Source organism: Coccinella septempunctata, chromosome 1 (genome assembly GCF_907165205.1).
Source record: "Coccinella septempunctata chromosome 1, icCocSept1.1, whole genome shotgun sequence".
Taxonomy (NCBI): Eukaryota; Metazoa; Arthropoda; class Insecta; order Coleoptera; family Coccinellidae; genus Coccinella; species Coccinella septempunctata.
In genome coordinates, this window is record NC_058189.1 from 37,545,622 (window position 1) to 37,561,984 (window position 16,363).

A 16,363-nucleotide genomic window follows, 5' to 3' on the forward strand; every position below is an offset into this window, starting at 1 on the left:
CCCATAATGAGAAAATTTTTTTTGTTGATCGTCAACACAGATTTCACCTCAATTTTCAACCCTTTTGAAACCTTTATATCGAGTTGATTCCTATGCAGAAATGCCATTGCTCTCACTGAATGAATTTTAATTTTCTCAATTTCTTTAACATAAGATTGAGATGTATTAGTATAAGAAAAGTTCAGAAACTGCTTCAAAAGTCGGAAATGAGAAAACTATAATTTTTTTTATTTAAAACGCACAATTCCTCCCAATTTTCGACTCTGTTCGATAGTAAATATCAAATTGATATGGAAATGCCGCTTTCAACATTAAATAATTTTTTGAAGTTGGTGTATACATACAGGGTGTCCCGTAAAGACCACGTCAAACGAAAACGGTAAGTAGATCAGAATGTGCTCCACCTGATGTGAAAAATCTTTCATATGAAAGTCTCACAGTTTTCGAGATATTGGATATTTTATGAAAATGTTGAATTTTTTCACTTAAACTGCTTTCTCTTTTGCGGAAGCTACAATTAAATACTTTTCGGTTTTTTTCCGTAAATTTTGTTGCAATGAAAAATACCAAAAAATATTATACAGGGATTCTGAAAAAAAAATTGAAATTCATGTTCTGAAGGAAGTGTTTTTTTGTGCTGAATTCTATCTGACGTGGTATAAAAAAAAGACACTAGAACTTTTCTGCATATTACGTTGAAAAGTTGCCCATTTCGTGAGGATTCCGAAAAGGTAAAATACAGGTGAAAACCTTCTTCACGAAAAAAGATATTTTTGAATGTTTATCGAAAATGGAACATTTCTATGAAAAACTGATTTTTTCACCTCTTCCATAAATACTTTTATTTTGCACTTCCTGCTGAAAATAATCAATCAACAAATTAATAAAATGTTATTAAGATGCTAATTCACAGACTGAGTTTTCTAATTCACTGACTGAGTTTTTTTATTTCATTTTCTTTTCCTAAAGAACTCTCGAACATCGATATGATGTGATGCGATTCAATGATTCACCAGACTTTAATCCTCTGGATATTTTTACTGGGGTTTTTTAAAAAAAGGAAATTTATTCGAATCCTATAAGAGATGAAGCACACCGCATTCGTATTTCAGCAGCCAAAATAGCGGGGAGAAGTTTGTATGGTTTGAAAAAAGGATTTCTCAATAGATGATGGGCATGTATTAGCGAAGGGGGTGGTCATTTTGAGCATTTGCTCTAATAAGAATCCTGAATTTTTATTATTGATATTTTTATAAAGTTTCTTTACAATAGATTTGTTGATGTTGAAGGTCCTGTGCGTTATTACATTATATCATTGCAATTAATGAATAATTTCATTTTATAAGTAATTTAAGGACTAACTGACATTTTTCAAGAGAATTATTCAATATGTTACAGCAGAATCTGCAAAATGAAAGAGTTTGTGGAATAGGTGATAAAATCAGTTTTTCACAGAAATGCTCCTTTATCGATAAACATTCAAATATCTTTTTTCGTGACGAAGGTTATCACCTGAATTTTACCTTTTCGGAATCCTTACAAAATGGGCAAATTTTCAACGTAATATGCAGAAAAGGTCTAGTGTCTTTTTTTTATATCACGTCAGATAGAATTCAGCACAAAAAAACACTTCCTTCAGAACATGAATTTAAATTTTTTTTTTCAGAATCCCTGTATAATATTTTGTGGTATTTTTCATTGCATGAAATGAGGTAATCATTCAACAAAATTTACGGAGAAAAAACTGATTCGAAAAGTATTTAATTGTAGCTTCCGCAAGAGAGAAAGCATTTTAAGTGAAAAAATTCAACATTTTCATAAAACATCCAATATCTCGAAAACTGTGAGACTTTCATATGAACGATTTTTTCACATCAGGTAGAGCACATTCTGATCTACTTTCCGTTTTCGTTTGACGTGGTCTTTACGGGACACCCTGTATATGATTCTAAAGGTTATTTTTCTTTGTATAAAACATCGTGTTCAGGGTGATATTCTTAAAGTGAATTTTTGTTATAGAAATACCCCAATTATCATAACTCACCCATATGCTTTTTTGACGTAGACCACTTTTCCTATCATTTCATGGGTCTTAACTAGAGATCATATCTGGAAAACCATTCTGAAGTGTTTTCAAGCAGTCTTCTTCAGTTTTTCGAATCATAGTACAGGTGTTCCAAAAAGCCATAGCAATTTCTCGAAAATGACCTTTAAAAAATGACAAAAGAAAAGGTCTACTTCCCAAAAAGAAGGTCCTGATACTTTTTTGTCTGTTGGATACCCTACCTAGAGGTTGGTCCCTATTTTTGTGGAAACATTTTAGGAATAAAACAAATTTCAAAAACTATATTTTAAAAATATTCTCCGTTAAATTCCGACTTTGAAGTCGGAATGTTATTTACTTTGGAACCGATACAGACTTGATGCACAGGGTGTTCTACGACGACATAGATTATTTCTCCATATATACAGAGGGGTTGATGAGAGGTTTTGGTTTCGTAATACAATATGTTTCTGTTTTAATGAATACTGAAATTCATATTGTGTGTATTCGTAAATTTATGATGTAATTGTTATTTATACAGGATGTTCTTTGATATTATTCAATTCTCCTTGCATGATGAAATCATATGTAATATATGTATGTATTATGAAAATCTTATACAGGCTGTTCTATGACGGCTTCGGTCATTTCTCGATATACAGAATGTTTTATATGTAGGTACATCGATAGGTACAGGTGTAGGTACATACTGTAAATGGATAAGGAATATTATGTACTCATTGTTCTTGGATTCTGTTTTCTTCAATGAAGAGGTAATTTCAAACGAGCTTTATGTGGCATTCACTCAGTAGTTTTGACTTCCTCATGAGAGAAACGCAGAAGATATATCCTAGAAACTTCTGCATACATAAAATCCTTACATTGGCGGCCGTATTTTGGTCTGGGAGCTTTTTTTAAGGTTACTATTTCAGTACTGGGGTGGGGGGGAGGTTGTGCCCATCCTGGCTTCTATCCGTCTAGTCCATTAATTCATAATTATTCAAAAACATGTACCTAATGACAATTTTCTTCAATAAAATACATCAAGTTCAATATTTAATAAAGAACAACGTGTTTATTTTGTGAAATCTGAATACTCCCATGAATATCTCAGTATATTTGGAAATGAACCGTCATAGAGCAGCCTATATGAGGTTTCATCACACTTGTGAGAAATCTGAAGAAACATCAAAACACACCGGGTGTACTGATTTCTCGTCCATTGAGAGATCCTCACGAGTACCCACATATGAGAAAGAAGTTTTTTCATAAATCATCCGGTATATACCTAAAAAAAGAATCATGTCAAAGTACTTAGTACCTGTAGAAGTTTGGAACTAATTAAAATTCCGAGTTTGAAGTCGGAATTGAACTAAATTCGAAATTTAATAATAATAATAATTATGAAGTTATGATATCTAAAAAAATTATGTGAGTAACAACTACTTAGAGCTTCATATCAGGTATGACAATGTTTTTTAGAAGCCGTAAAAAAAAATTTAAAAATTTTCAAATTGTCATCGCATTCCAAAGACTATATCTTTTAAGGGAGGTCGATTTCTAAAAAAACTACCACTGCTTACAGTGCTTACTTTCATCGAGGAATCATCTCCTTAAGTCCTTCGCATTTGTTCACAGACACCCTGTATTATATTGTAATTAAATAGATCGATACAAATATCCAGCTCAATATTTAATTTAGTTTTCCCAAAACTTCCAGTGGACGCTGTAAGTATAATTTATCCATCATCTCCATCGTCGAGAACTCAGCTCTATTTCGTACCTATAGATGCGTCATTCTAATCTCCCCCCAGGGATGGCCAAATTGCATTTTAAATCGAATTAAAGCCACAGGTGTCTAAGATCGAGTGAAATTAACACCCCATCAATCTGAAAATGTACACTCCATATATCCTAATGGACCCTGGAGTTTCTTTGTGGCCGTTGCTATCTCTCCTAGGTTTTGGAGTGTCCAGTTTCATAAAATTCTCAATCTTCACAATCAACAACAAATCCCTCCGGGGAGTGCAGAGTTTTACTCATATGATATCTCAGTTGATCTATTCTTTTTCGACATGTCGCATATTCTTAGCTTCTTAAAAGTTTTCCGTCCAGCCCTGAACAGAAAGGATCCTTGATTCCTGATTTCATTGGTGAGATGTACCGTCTTCAAGAGCGCTGATCACTTCTCAATATCCTTATCACTATTTCCAAGGTTTTTGATGATTTTGGCATTCAAAATTTTTCAAATCATCGCCCTTCTGCGTTCAAGAAAGATACATTTATTTGTAACGAGCAGTTGGGATACAGGCTTCGATTCATGTTCATACTTTTCTTGTGAATCTTCATACCAGTAGATTCGGGTGACTGGGGATAGTCCTGTAACTTGGGACAACTACACCTTTTGCAGATTTCTTTGTTTCTTACCATTTATGAGTGCAGGAACAAACTTCTAAGATATTGTAGCGTCTCTTCGGTTAGTTTAATAATTAATTCCTGTTGAGTTTGTCGTGACCAGTGCGGTTGAGTCGACGAATTCAGGACAGTAAAAGCACGTCTTTTATGGGCCCTTATACTTTCTAGTGCCCTGTATATGCGTTTCACTTTTCGCATGTGTAATTTTTTTCTAGATACGTGGGATATTGGGATATTAGATCTGTCATGAAACAAGCACAACATTTATTATTATTTACGTTATTTTCTACCATTGTTTCCACAAAGAAATCACCAAAGAATGAAAGAAATCAAAGTTCCCTTGTTTTGTTCAGTTTTTTTTTACATTTGAGTTGCAATATATTTAATTTCGCTGTAATAGGGGTTTATCATTCGACTCAACTATATAATCACAAATTATTATTTTTTAAAACTATACACCGTCACAAAAGTCACCTATTTCATTTGAGAGTTGAGAAATCAATGGATTTTAACTTGTGTCCCAAGCGTCCCAAATCAGTGGGTGACTTATGACAAGTATATATATATTTTTTTAATTTATATCCGAATTCTGAAGCATTGTATATATCCTACTCAATAGTCTGGGTCATTGTCATTCAGCATATTTAAAACTCTTTTTCAGATAAAAATACGTCAGCGTTTTTAAAATATAACAAGTTGAATTTAAAAATCGTCCCAAGTCAGCCAAATCTACGGTACCTATCGAGAATCTTGATAGACAGACAAACTGCAAAAATATCGTTATACTGATGACAATAAAACTGACCCATGTTCTTGAGTGCAGATCTGCTCTTTCAATCAGAATACCACTCCTAGAGCATCTGGCTTTGGAAGCAACGAAATATCGGATGCTCTAGCCAGAAATTCATTTTTTTATACAGAGCATTACAATCTTTAACAGCCAACATGCCAACAATAATTGTAGCATGTGTATGAGATACAGTTCTAGCAGAGGTTAGCGTAAACGGGGTACCACACAAATTGGTGTATGATACAAGAGCTTAGGGAAAAACCTCAGTAAAAAAACCCTTTCTCCCCGTGAGTGTAGTGGATTGCAAGAAATTAAATTGTTCACGAAATAAGCTGAAATATTTTATACTGAAGGGCATCTCGCACTGCAAAAATTGAAGGGAAAATCCAGAAAGTCTTCTCCAATATACCAGAAACTTTTATCTTAAATAGAGAGATAACAAAAGCTGAAGAAAATGATAAATTAATAAAATTAGATTCAATACATGTCAAATTGACCTAAAATTGACAACCCAATTCAAAAAAGATTCGGAAACTGCATGGATAGCTGTAAAACCATGCTGAAATTTATAAATCGGACAATGATTAACCAGATGATTTATGGTTTCTTCTGGTTCCCCGCATTCACAACTAGGGCTTTCAACTGAATTCCACCTGAAAAGCATACTATTGCAACGTCCGTGATCTGTTCTTATGAGATGAATAGGATGTTAAATATCCATAGGAGAGCAACCTGGATGGTGCTTGCAATATTATTCGGTGAATTGATAAATGAATCTAAGAGTTCACGCATATATCGAAGAAATCATGAAATTCATTGTACAGGACGATTTCGTGAATTTTTAATAACTGTCCAAATTTATGTGATACGGTCCTGCAAATCCAATGATATTTGATTGCAGTTTTCTGGAACCTCATGAAAGCTATATTCATTTCAAATTTTGGATGAGGATTTCCATTCAAATTTGAAAAATTCAGAATCTAGAACTCCTAGATACTATAACTACATATGGGGGTCTTTGGTGATCCTTCAGGTCTAGGTGTTCTATATTTCCCATTAAAATGTTTCCCATCTTATCCGGGACACCCGGTATAAAATATTCAGAAGGTGCTCGTACACATTTTGGTTGAAATATCATGTGATTCATGTATTTTTAGTGAATTTAATGCGATGATATCTGATATCGTAGAACTCATTTCGAAAAATATCCATGCCTGAAAATCATGCACTTCATAAAGTTGGAATTTTTCATTAAACCGAACATTGACTCTGAACACGGAAGGAATTCAGGACATGTCCCCCAATATACCACACCGTCTTCATTTCTACGAGCTAGTGGGTCGTTTGAAGGGATGCATTCCATTCCATCTCATTTCATCACCTCACGCATATATACAGGGTGTGTCGGGAGTAACTGTACAGGGTATCCCAAATTGCTTGATTTTGGCTGTTTCTGGTACTTTCCGACTAGATAGGTAAAAACGTTGGGCTCGATTTTCGTGAGAAGTCCATGAATGGAACCCGTTTTACGACATCTTCATTTGTCTTGAAGATACGACCAAATTTTGATATTTTGTCGATTTCGAAAATGTGCAGTAACTTCTTTATTTCCGAAAAAATCTGAAGATGATGAAAGCTTTCTACAGGCACTTTTTCATCGGAAATACTATACCATATTCAACTTTTTTTATCTCTTGTACTCAGGGTGGAGAAAAAACAACTTCGTTATTTTAAATTAGAATGCATTCTTTTCTTGGTCTCATATCATCAAAAAAAAATCCTTTAAACAATATATATATATATATATATATATATATATATATATATATATATATATATATATATATATATATATATATATATATATATATGTGGATATATCACTTTCTTACTCATGGCAAAATCACCATTTTAGTAAAATTTTTATATTTGATAGAATTCTATGAAACTATTGACCTCAAAATTGTCCACTCCCTACAGATCTCCATCTCTATGACACGAATTGAAACTTTCCGTTCTTATAATTGATAGCTGAAACCCCTATAACTTCATAACTTCAATAAAATCATGTAATTCATGTAACACTCAATTGGAATAAATATCGAACAGAATTTCCATGATAAAATTCAATATAACCTATAAAAAGTTCTTAAATTGAGTTCTATTATTCTGTAAACAAATTCTACTTCTTTTTCTGATAGAATTCACTGAATGAAACAGCATAACTGGGGAAATATCTCTGATGTTGTTCCTGACTCTATGCTCTAAATCAGCCCTATTATAACTGGAGTGGAGTTTTGAAAATTTTATTTTTAACATATCCCCACACGAAGAAATCTGAAGGATTGAAATCTGGTGATCCTGCTGGCCAGGCAATAGAATCATGCGTTCCCATACACTGATTTATCGAATAAACTCTTCAATTTGATTTTAGGTCGTTTGTGTAGAGAGTGGCAAAAAAAGTTGCCTTTTTTAAATGAAACACCCTATATTCCGTTCGACATTTGAATAGAGCTTAAGAAGACGAAATCAAATATACATATATAGCTTCACTGCTTTATGGGTCTCGGATTGCCCTTATCTGATTTATTGATAATTTTCAGCAAAAATGATCCAATATTCGAAATACTGTATGTAGGTTATCTTTCTAGCTATCGAATTGTAGTTTTCGCCAAAAAATATATCTCCTTTAGTCCGTTTTACATATAGATAATTTCTGACAGCTCAAAAGCAGTGTTGCCACATTTTGAAAATGCATAATTTTCTTTTTTTCTTCGAATGGGATACTCCATATAAAATGGCATCGCTTAAAATCCCGAATTTAACCTATTTCACAAGAAATTTTTTTTCATCATCCAATTACGGAAAATAAGCAATGAAAATAGAAGACTCATATGTGAATGGATTCTCCCTCGTTATGAAAATGTAAATATTTTTAATCGAATAACACATGTACCCATTCAATTTCGGAACTCACGCTCATATGGAAAGTATTGAAAATATATTTCATACCTTATCAATACGATTTTCTCAGTATAATACGGTCTGTCGGAAAATTAAACCGTTGATTGTTCAATGATTTCCTTCAATGCTGAAAGGGATCTTTTCAATTAAGAATTACTGGTACTTCATTTAATCTGGAGAAGAATATTCAGAGGTAGAGGAAATAAGAATGAGGACCCAAGGATGGTGAGTAATGCTTTCTGTCATTCACTTTTATAACACCTCACTGAAATTGACCTAACCTAATGGCATAGAAACAATAGAAGTAATAAAAATATTTTATGAGGGAACTTAAGAATTTTTTTCTTCTGATATGGAAATTTATTCGGAAAAGTTATTTAACCGTAAATTATTTGGCGACGTATGAGCTGGGAGTTTTTTCGGTGTTTTCCCGCAAAAATACTTTTCTTGATATACTCGTAAACCCTGAAGGATACAAAGATTTAGATTTACAGTGATATTTCTGTTGTTTACAATTTTGATGCTCTACTTATATCCCCCCCTCGTATTTATTCATTTACACCCTGAATAGTTTAAAACCCTTTACGGAGTAGCAATGAATATAATTCAAAACCAACTGCGATGTTGATAAAAATACCCTGTAGGTACAATTAATTCATAGATGGGAGGTCTTCATTATGAAAGTTCTATTTCATGAAAAAATCCTCAATATTCGAGAAAGAAATTAATTTCAAATTGTTCTTCGGAGAATATACAGGATGATCTATCAATTTTGACTTAAATTTCTTTCGTTTTTATATTTCAACATAAGTAGTTTCAAATGAGAAAATATTTCAGTTATTGCGCTTAACTGCAAGATTTAAATGATTTAAATTGAATTTCGAATATCTAGCCCTGAGGAATTTAGCACCTCATTGGCCATTTTATTTAAATTTTTCCGAGATACACAAATAAAATATATGTACTTATCTACCCTATTTTAGTTTTATAATATTCCACCTGAGACACCGAATATATGTATAAGAAGAAAGGGAAAGTGAACCAATGGAATTTTCAACAACCATAACACTATTGAGCTGAAAAAAAATTTAAATTATATTGATATAGCAGAGATGTAGGTCAAAGAATCCACAATTCAGCGTGCTCACTGAATCCGATAATTTTTCCCTGTTCTTTCTGATCCCTCATGCCATGTTACAAAAAAAAACTAATCATTAATTTTTGTTTTACAGGCTACCTGAAAATTTCATTGCACGTAGGTAAGAAAACTGAAGAAGGCTATCTGAACATGACTGAAAGGAAGAATAAAAATCAAATATATCGCTTCTAATCCTTAAAAAAAATTATCCAAGTTCTCATGAAAATATTATATAATAAATTGATCACTGAAATCTCAACTGCAAACTACTTATTTATGATTAACTCTTCTTAGTTTTTGCTGTTTCTTTTCTTGAAATTTTCTCTGGTTCAAAAATAATCAAAAACGAGTTGAAATTCCTTTACTGCAGCGCTAGTCAGAAGTTCTCTCCCGGTACGGCTTCATGAAGAAAGTTGATATGCTACTCAAAGTGCCTGATATAACACTAGTTGTGACTTTATTACTAAATAAAAATATTCTTTCACAGAAATAAGAAGATATAAATTAACTTAATAAATGAGCATCAATATATAAAACGAATAACAAAATTAAGAGGTAACCAAGTTAAGTAGGTAGTATCTATATTATATGATTACACAAATATACAGAGTGTCTAGTGTCTGTAAATAAATGCAAAAAGACTTTGGGACTCCTCCATGAAAAATAAGTAGGATGTTAGTTCATTTTCGAACATTAAATTGAATATAATCAATAACGACCATTCACCATTTGATTGACTCTAAAGTTTCTCATTGAATGGAATTGTGAATTCATACACATTCACTTCACCGTATTTTTTTCTATGGGCTAATGTGCAATTGTAGAATAAAGTTTTCTTTATTGTTTGGGTAACAATGTCAATTAATACATATACAGGGTGTTCCATCTCAGACGAGCTACCCCGTATATTTCTTATCCTATAGTGAGTGGAAAAATTTCCCCAAACAAGTCGAATGATTTTGTTTGGGGGATGTATATTTGAGTTTTGCACGAGCAACCCCCTAAGAGGGGGCGCTTCAATCCCTCAAAATTAAATATTGAAGAGGAGATGAGTGATACTTCATTTGAAAGTTCTTGGAAGCCTCTTTACAACAATGTATAAAAGACATACCTGATTTGGATGAACCGTTTCCGCCAAAAATCCATTTTTGCTCAAATCGGCCACCTTGGTTATTCTTACAATGTACACGTCAATTTTCATTACATTACCCTTTTTACAAAACTTAATTGCAATTTTTGCTCTAGTATCAAGAAAAATGCTCTCAAACTATGAATAAAATAATTAAAACATTTCCTTATGTTGCCTTAGTTTTTTGTTCTTACAAGGTGTTTATCTGGTCATAATACGCTCTTCGATCATTTGATGTATTATAAATCAATCTGCTGGGTTGGAACTTTCCTGACTTCTTCAAAATTTCAAACATAATTATGGTGTAGGTTCACATTACAAGAACACCTTCCAAACATATAAGTTTGCTTTTCTGACGAATGTACTTTTTCACTTAATGGAGAGGTTAACCGGAATAACTGTAGATTCTGGAGCGACACAAATCCTCATGTATTTCGAGAATCTCACACTCAACGTCCGGAAAAGCTAAAAGTTCGGGTAGGAATTTTGGGAGACCACCTAATTGTACTTCTGTTTATTCCTGGTAATTTAAATGGCGAAATTCATCTTGAAATGCTGGAAAATGCGATTGATCCGTTAATAACTGAAAAATTTGGAAACGATCCTCTACTACTTGAACAACAATTGCATTTCCAACAAGGCGGAGCTCCTCCTCACTACGCCGCAGCAGTTCGCCAATACCTCAATTTGCAATACCCTAGTCGTTGGATTGAAAGAAGAGGTCCTATAGAGTGGCCCGACGATCTCCTGACCTGAACCCCCTGGACTTCTTCTTGTGGGGACATCAAGTCCAAGATTTTTGTGCATCAGCCCGAAAATTTGGACGAACTACGCCAACGAATTGTAAATGAGTGTCGTCTCATAAGTCCAATTATGCTGAACCATGTTAGAAACGGTTTTCAGTCAAGATTGTCTCATTGTTGTATGGAAGTCAATGGAGGAAAATTTGAACATTTGATTCGAAAACGCAAATTAAATTTTTTTGATTGTGAGCATGATAAAACAATTCAATTTTTTTAGAATGTGATTTTTTGAGTTTGTAAAGAGGGCTCGATAAAAATCAAAAATGGACTTGTACAGGGTGGGCAAAATTCGTTGTCTACTGAAGGGATCTCGAGAACTATAGAAACTAGAAGAAAACGGATGACACATTCTCTAGTTTTTTTTCCTTACTATTCCAAATCTGAAAACAGATCCAGCCTAACGGTCATAGATTTTGAGTTATGAACAAAAATTGAGAAATTGTCATTTTCAATGAAGCTGAATAACTCGCTTATTTGAACTCGTATTAGAAATCAGTCGTTACATTCTAGAGGCACTTTTTTATGAGAAATTCGAATATGATATTAAGAAATTTTTCGATTCAGTCATTTTCCAGATACGAAAGGGATTTCTGATTTTTCAAATATAAACTATAGTTGAAAGTTCTTTCATATTGCTGAAAAAAATTCAATACTTTTTCCTGCTTTTCGATTCTCTGTTCAATTATAAGTAGGCTGGGTTACCATAGCAACCGTTGAATATGCATTATATTTTGTGAACCTGAGCCTCTATGATTGAAATCACGGATTGCTGAATAAATATTCTATGATTAATTTGCCATCGTTTGTTCTCGGTATGTTTGGCATGCTTATCTTACGATGGTTCACAATTCGAACACTACCGTTGACAGAAGTACCTATTTTTCATCATCTTACTTCTTTAAAAATTATAATTATAGATAGCTATCGTAGTTTATTTATAATATTACTGACTTTTAAAGTTTCTTTCATAAATAGAAAAACGATAATTGAATAAATTTTGTTCTTTAATAATTAGACGAAAGTCTTTTACTCTCTGTAATAGGATATCGATCTCGATATCTATATATAAAAAAAATAATTATTCGTCAGTTGGTGATTCCTATCGCAGAAGGTTGAGTTCATAAAGGATTATGTGGAGTTCACGAACCATAATGCATTTTCATCGGTCGCCAGCCTACTGAAAATTCAAAAGTGAATCGAAAAGCAGGAAAAAGTATTGAATTTTTTTTCTTAAGTTATATTCATGTGAATAGCGACATATGATACATTTTTGAAATCAGCAAAAAAAATTGCAGCAAGATGAAAGAACTTTCAACCATAGTTTATATTCGAAAAATCAGAAATCCTGTCGTATCTCGAAAATGACTGGATCGAAAAATTTATTGATATCATATTCGAATTCCTCATAGAAAAGTGCCTGTAGAATGTAACAACAGATTTCGAATACGAGTTCAAATAAACGAGTTATTCAGCTTCATTAAAAATGACAATTTCTCAATTTCAGTTCATAACTCAAAATCAATGAACGTTAGGCTGCATCTGTTTTCAGTTTTGGATTAGTCAAGAATAAAGAGCTCGTCCGTTTTCTTATAGATCTTATAATTCTCGAGATCCCCTCAGTAGACAACGAATTTTGCCCACCCTGTACATTGTGAAAATAACCAAAATATTAAGTTAGCTCAGATAATGATTTTTGTAGAAAACGGTTCACCAAAATAACGTTTTTCATATACCGTTGTAAACCCCTCTTCCTTATTTAATATTTGGGTTTGGATGCGCCGACTCTTAGGGGGTTGCTAGTGCAAGCCTCAAATATACGTCAAAAGATGACCCCCAAACAAAATCATTCGACGTGTTTGGGGAAATTTTTTCAATCACTATAAGATAAGAAATATACGAGAACGCTCGTCTGAGATGGAACACGGGAACACCCTGTACCTATATGTATTAATTAACATTGTTCCGGTAGTTACTCGGACAACAAAGAAAACTTATGTTCTACAATTTCACATTACCCAATGATTATGAAAAAAATACGATGAAGTAAATATATGTGTATGAATTCATCAAGTCAATTGGAGAGTTAAGAATCAATCAAATGTTGAATGTTTAATGTTTGAGTAGTGAACTCACTGAACTCAGTAAAAAATCGTTGTTTTTTGGAAGGGGCTGCAGTCCGAAAATCGTCGTCTACCACTGGCTACGCCACTGTCTATAATGAGAATTTATTATTCATTGAAGGGAGCTTCTTAGCAGGTTTGAAGCGAAGTGCTGTATTTTCAGAAACACATTGTCATTTTATATTTGTAACCATACGATTTCTGAATCAGAAGCATGTAGAAGCGCGCAAATTTTCGAGAAATCTTCTACCAAAGCGTAACAGATTTGCTCTTTGCTTCTACTCCCCCCTTTCAAAAATAGACCACTGAGTTGCAAGAAATCCCAACAGATAACAACATAGAATAATAATATCTCATTCTATTCCTTAACAATGCATAATGTTTCATGTCTATGCTTCATCCATATCTCGATTCATAGACGAGTTCGAAAATCAAAGAAATAATTTAGGCGCGGAAATCATGTACTCCTTAATTCAAAATAATATTTCAGTTTCTTGACACATTTAAAATTCAATTTTACTATTTAAAATGGTTGAATATGAGGAATTCATGTTAGTATGAGTTGGAATTTTTGTAACTTTTAATGATCTTGAATTTTTTTGCAGGGAAAACAGCGCACAAATAAAAACTGTGTCCAGAGTTTATGCCAATGTTTTTGAGGGGAAACCAGCCTCATTTTATGATTATGATAATTTCACACCAAAATTAGAGGATATAAATGAATACACAATTGTTAGACATTTAGGTCAAGGCAAATACAGCGTGGTTTTTGAAGGATTGAATGAGGTCAAAAACGAAAATGTAGTAATTAAAATATTGAAGCCAGTCAGGCGAAAAAAAATCAAGAGAGAAATAAAAATCTTAGACTACCTAAAAGGAGGAGTCAATATAATTAAATTATTAGCAGTAGTAAGTATTCCAAATACTGATTTGAATGGTCTCATCTTCGAACACATGGAAAATAGCGAGGTTTTCAAAAAAATTTACTTGGAATTACATGAAGCAGATACACGATATTACATGTATGAAGTAATGAAAGCTCTAGATTACTGCCATAGTAAAGGAATAATGCACAGAGATGTGAAACCCCAAAATATCATTGTGGATCAGAAGAATAAAAAACTAAGACTCATTGATTGGGGCTTAGCGGAATTCTACCATCCAAAACAAGATTATAATGTTAGAGTAGCGAGCAGATACTTTAAAGGACCAGAATTGCTTGTTGATTATGGCTATTATGATTATTCTTTAGATATTTGGTCAGTTGGGTGCATGTTCGCCTCGATGATATTTCGGAGAGATCCATTTTTTCACGGTTATGACAACTATGATCAGTTATTACGAATCGTGAAAATATTGGGAACCAACGAACTCTTCACATATCTAGAAAAGTATAACATCCCTCTCGATAGTAAATTCATCAATATGTTAGGACATCACAGCCGGAAAAGTTGGCAGAGATTTGTCCCAACAGAGACAGAACATCTCGTCAACGAAGTGGCTATCTCATTTCTAGAGGCAATGCTAAAATACGACCATACAAAAAGAATAACAGCCAAAGAAGCTTTGGAGCATCCATATTTTCTTCCTTTGCAACGAAAGGCGAAACATTCCTCTGTTACACCAAATTTAAATAATTTGACACTCGTGAAGTCGGAAGCTGAAAATTGAAAGCGAACTTGTGAATTGCAATTATCAACATATTGTGGTTTTTTATTTATATATATATCATCGTTTGTGAGCCTGGAATAAAGTTTATATGGTTTCGAATGTGTCCACAATGTGCAACTTTATTTGAAAAATGATCATCATCATTATACCTATCATATTCTCCTGACTCTCCCAAGGTACTGAGGTACTCCTCACCTCAGAAGCTCTGTTTGTTCGAGTTCGGACAACCCGTTTATTTTTTCTTCTTCTTCTTCCTTTTACCAGTATATTTGTATACAAATACAAATATAGGTTATTTTCAATCGCTTGTGTCCTCTAACCGCAGTATAGAGCATATTTTTAGGTACACTTAATTATGAAACACTGAAACATACCCTGTGTGTAGTTACCTACTTTATAGGTAGGTATATGTGTTAGTATGTGAATTATAACTCAGTAGGAACCTACCTATGTACCAATACGATGAATTATGCAAAATTTCGTATCCCACTAAAAAATAAAAAGATTTTCAATAATTCTGATTGCCAGATAACATAAATTTTGGAGGATCATTCATACATGCAAATGGGGTGTTGAGTTTTTTGACTTGATATTTTTTGCATATGGTTGGTGCATCTTCTCTTCTACTATTATTACGGCAGTACGGATCCTTATAGGCTGTGACTAGAGTCCCGACTCGGATCTCGTGTCCCCTGAGTGAAAGGGGTGAAAGGAGTAGCGAAAAACTCAATTTTCAGTACAAATCATAAGCTTATACCCAGTCATATAGAAACAATGATTCATATTTCAATCGTGCATGTAGTTAAAAATAAATATCTTGTTAAAGTTTATCTCATTTTCAAATCATCACATTTATAAAGAGAAAAAAGGACATTCTTGAAATGAAACATCTAAGGTGAACATTTTAAACAGAACCACTACCTTTACCTTTTTGACTAAATTTTCATACACCCAAAATAAAAATACATTTTATTGAGGAGCCGCATCATTATTTCGTATAAAATATCATACATTTTACAAATATATTAGGCAGCTTCCTTTCTCGATCACTTTTTTTTATTCAAGAATGGCCGTAAGGAAGAGGTTCATTTCTGAATCGAAAATTACGTCTGGCAATTCCTCTGTATCAATCGTAGATAGAGGTATCAATTTACACTAGACAATTCTCAACTTTCTCACTAGTTAGAATTGCATACTTTGCTACAGCTTCTATTCTCAAATTCCAAGATAGTATTTTCTCCTGTCTTTTCAATCTTGATTCAGAAAAAGCCCACACTATTTTTTGATAA

The 16,363-nt window shown here is 33.1% G+C and overlaps 1 protein-coding gene across 2 annotated transcripts; it reads left to right on the forward strand.

Moving 5' to 3' along the window:
• The first annotated feature begins 8,250 nt into the window (after positions 1 to 8,250).
• Positions 8,251 to 15,173, forward strand: LOC123316498 (casein kinase II subunit alpha-like). Of its 2 annotated transcripts, XM_044902602.1 has the most exons (3): positions 8,251 to 8,438; positions 9,446 to 9,472; positions 14,009 to 15,173. In XM_044902602.1, the coding sequence occupies exons 1-3, from the start codon at positions 8,422 to 8,424 to the stop codon at positions 15,072 to 15,074; spliced, it is 1,110 nt and encodes a 369-aa protein (XP_044758537.1). In that variant the 5' UTR covers positions 8,251 to 8,421; the 3' UTR covers positions 15,075 to 15,173. The 2 variants fall into 2 exon arrangements, with proteins under 2 accessions (XP_044758537.1, XP_044758546.1); XM_044902611.1 differs by lacking the exons at positions 8,251 to 8,438; positions 9,446 to 9,472 and adding an exon at positions 13,821 to 13,954.
• The last annotated feature ends 1,190 nt before the right edge of the window (positions 15,174 to 16,363 follow it).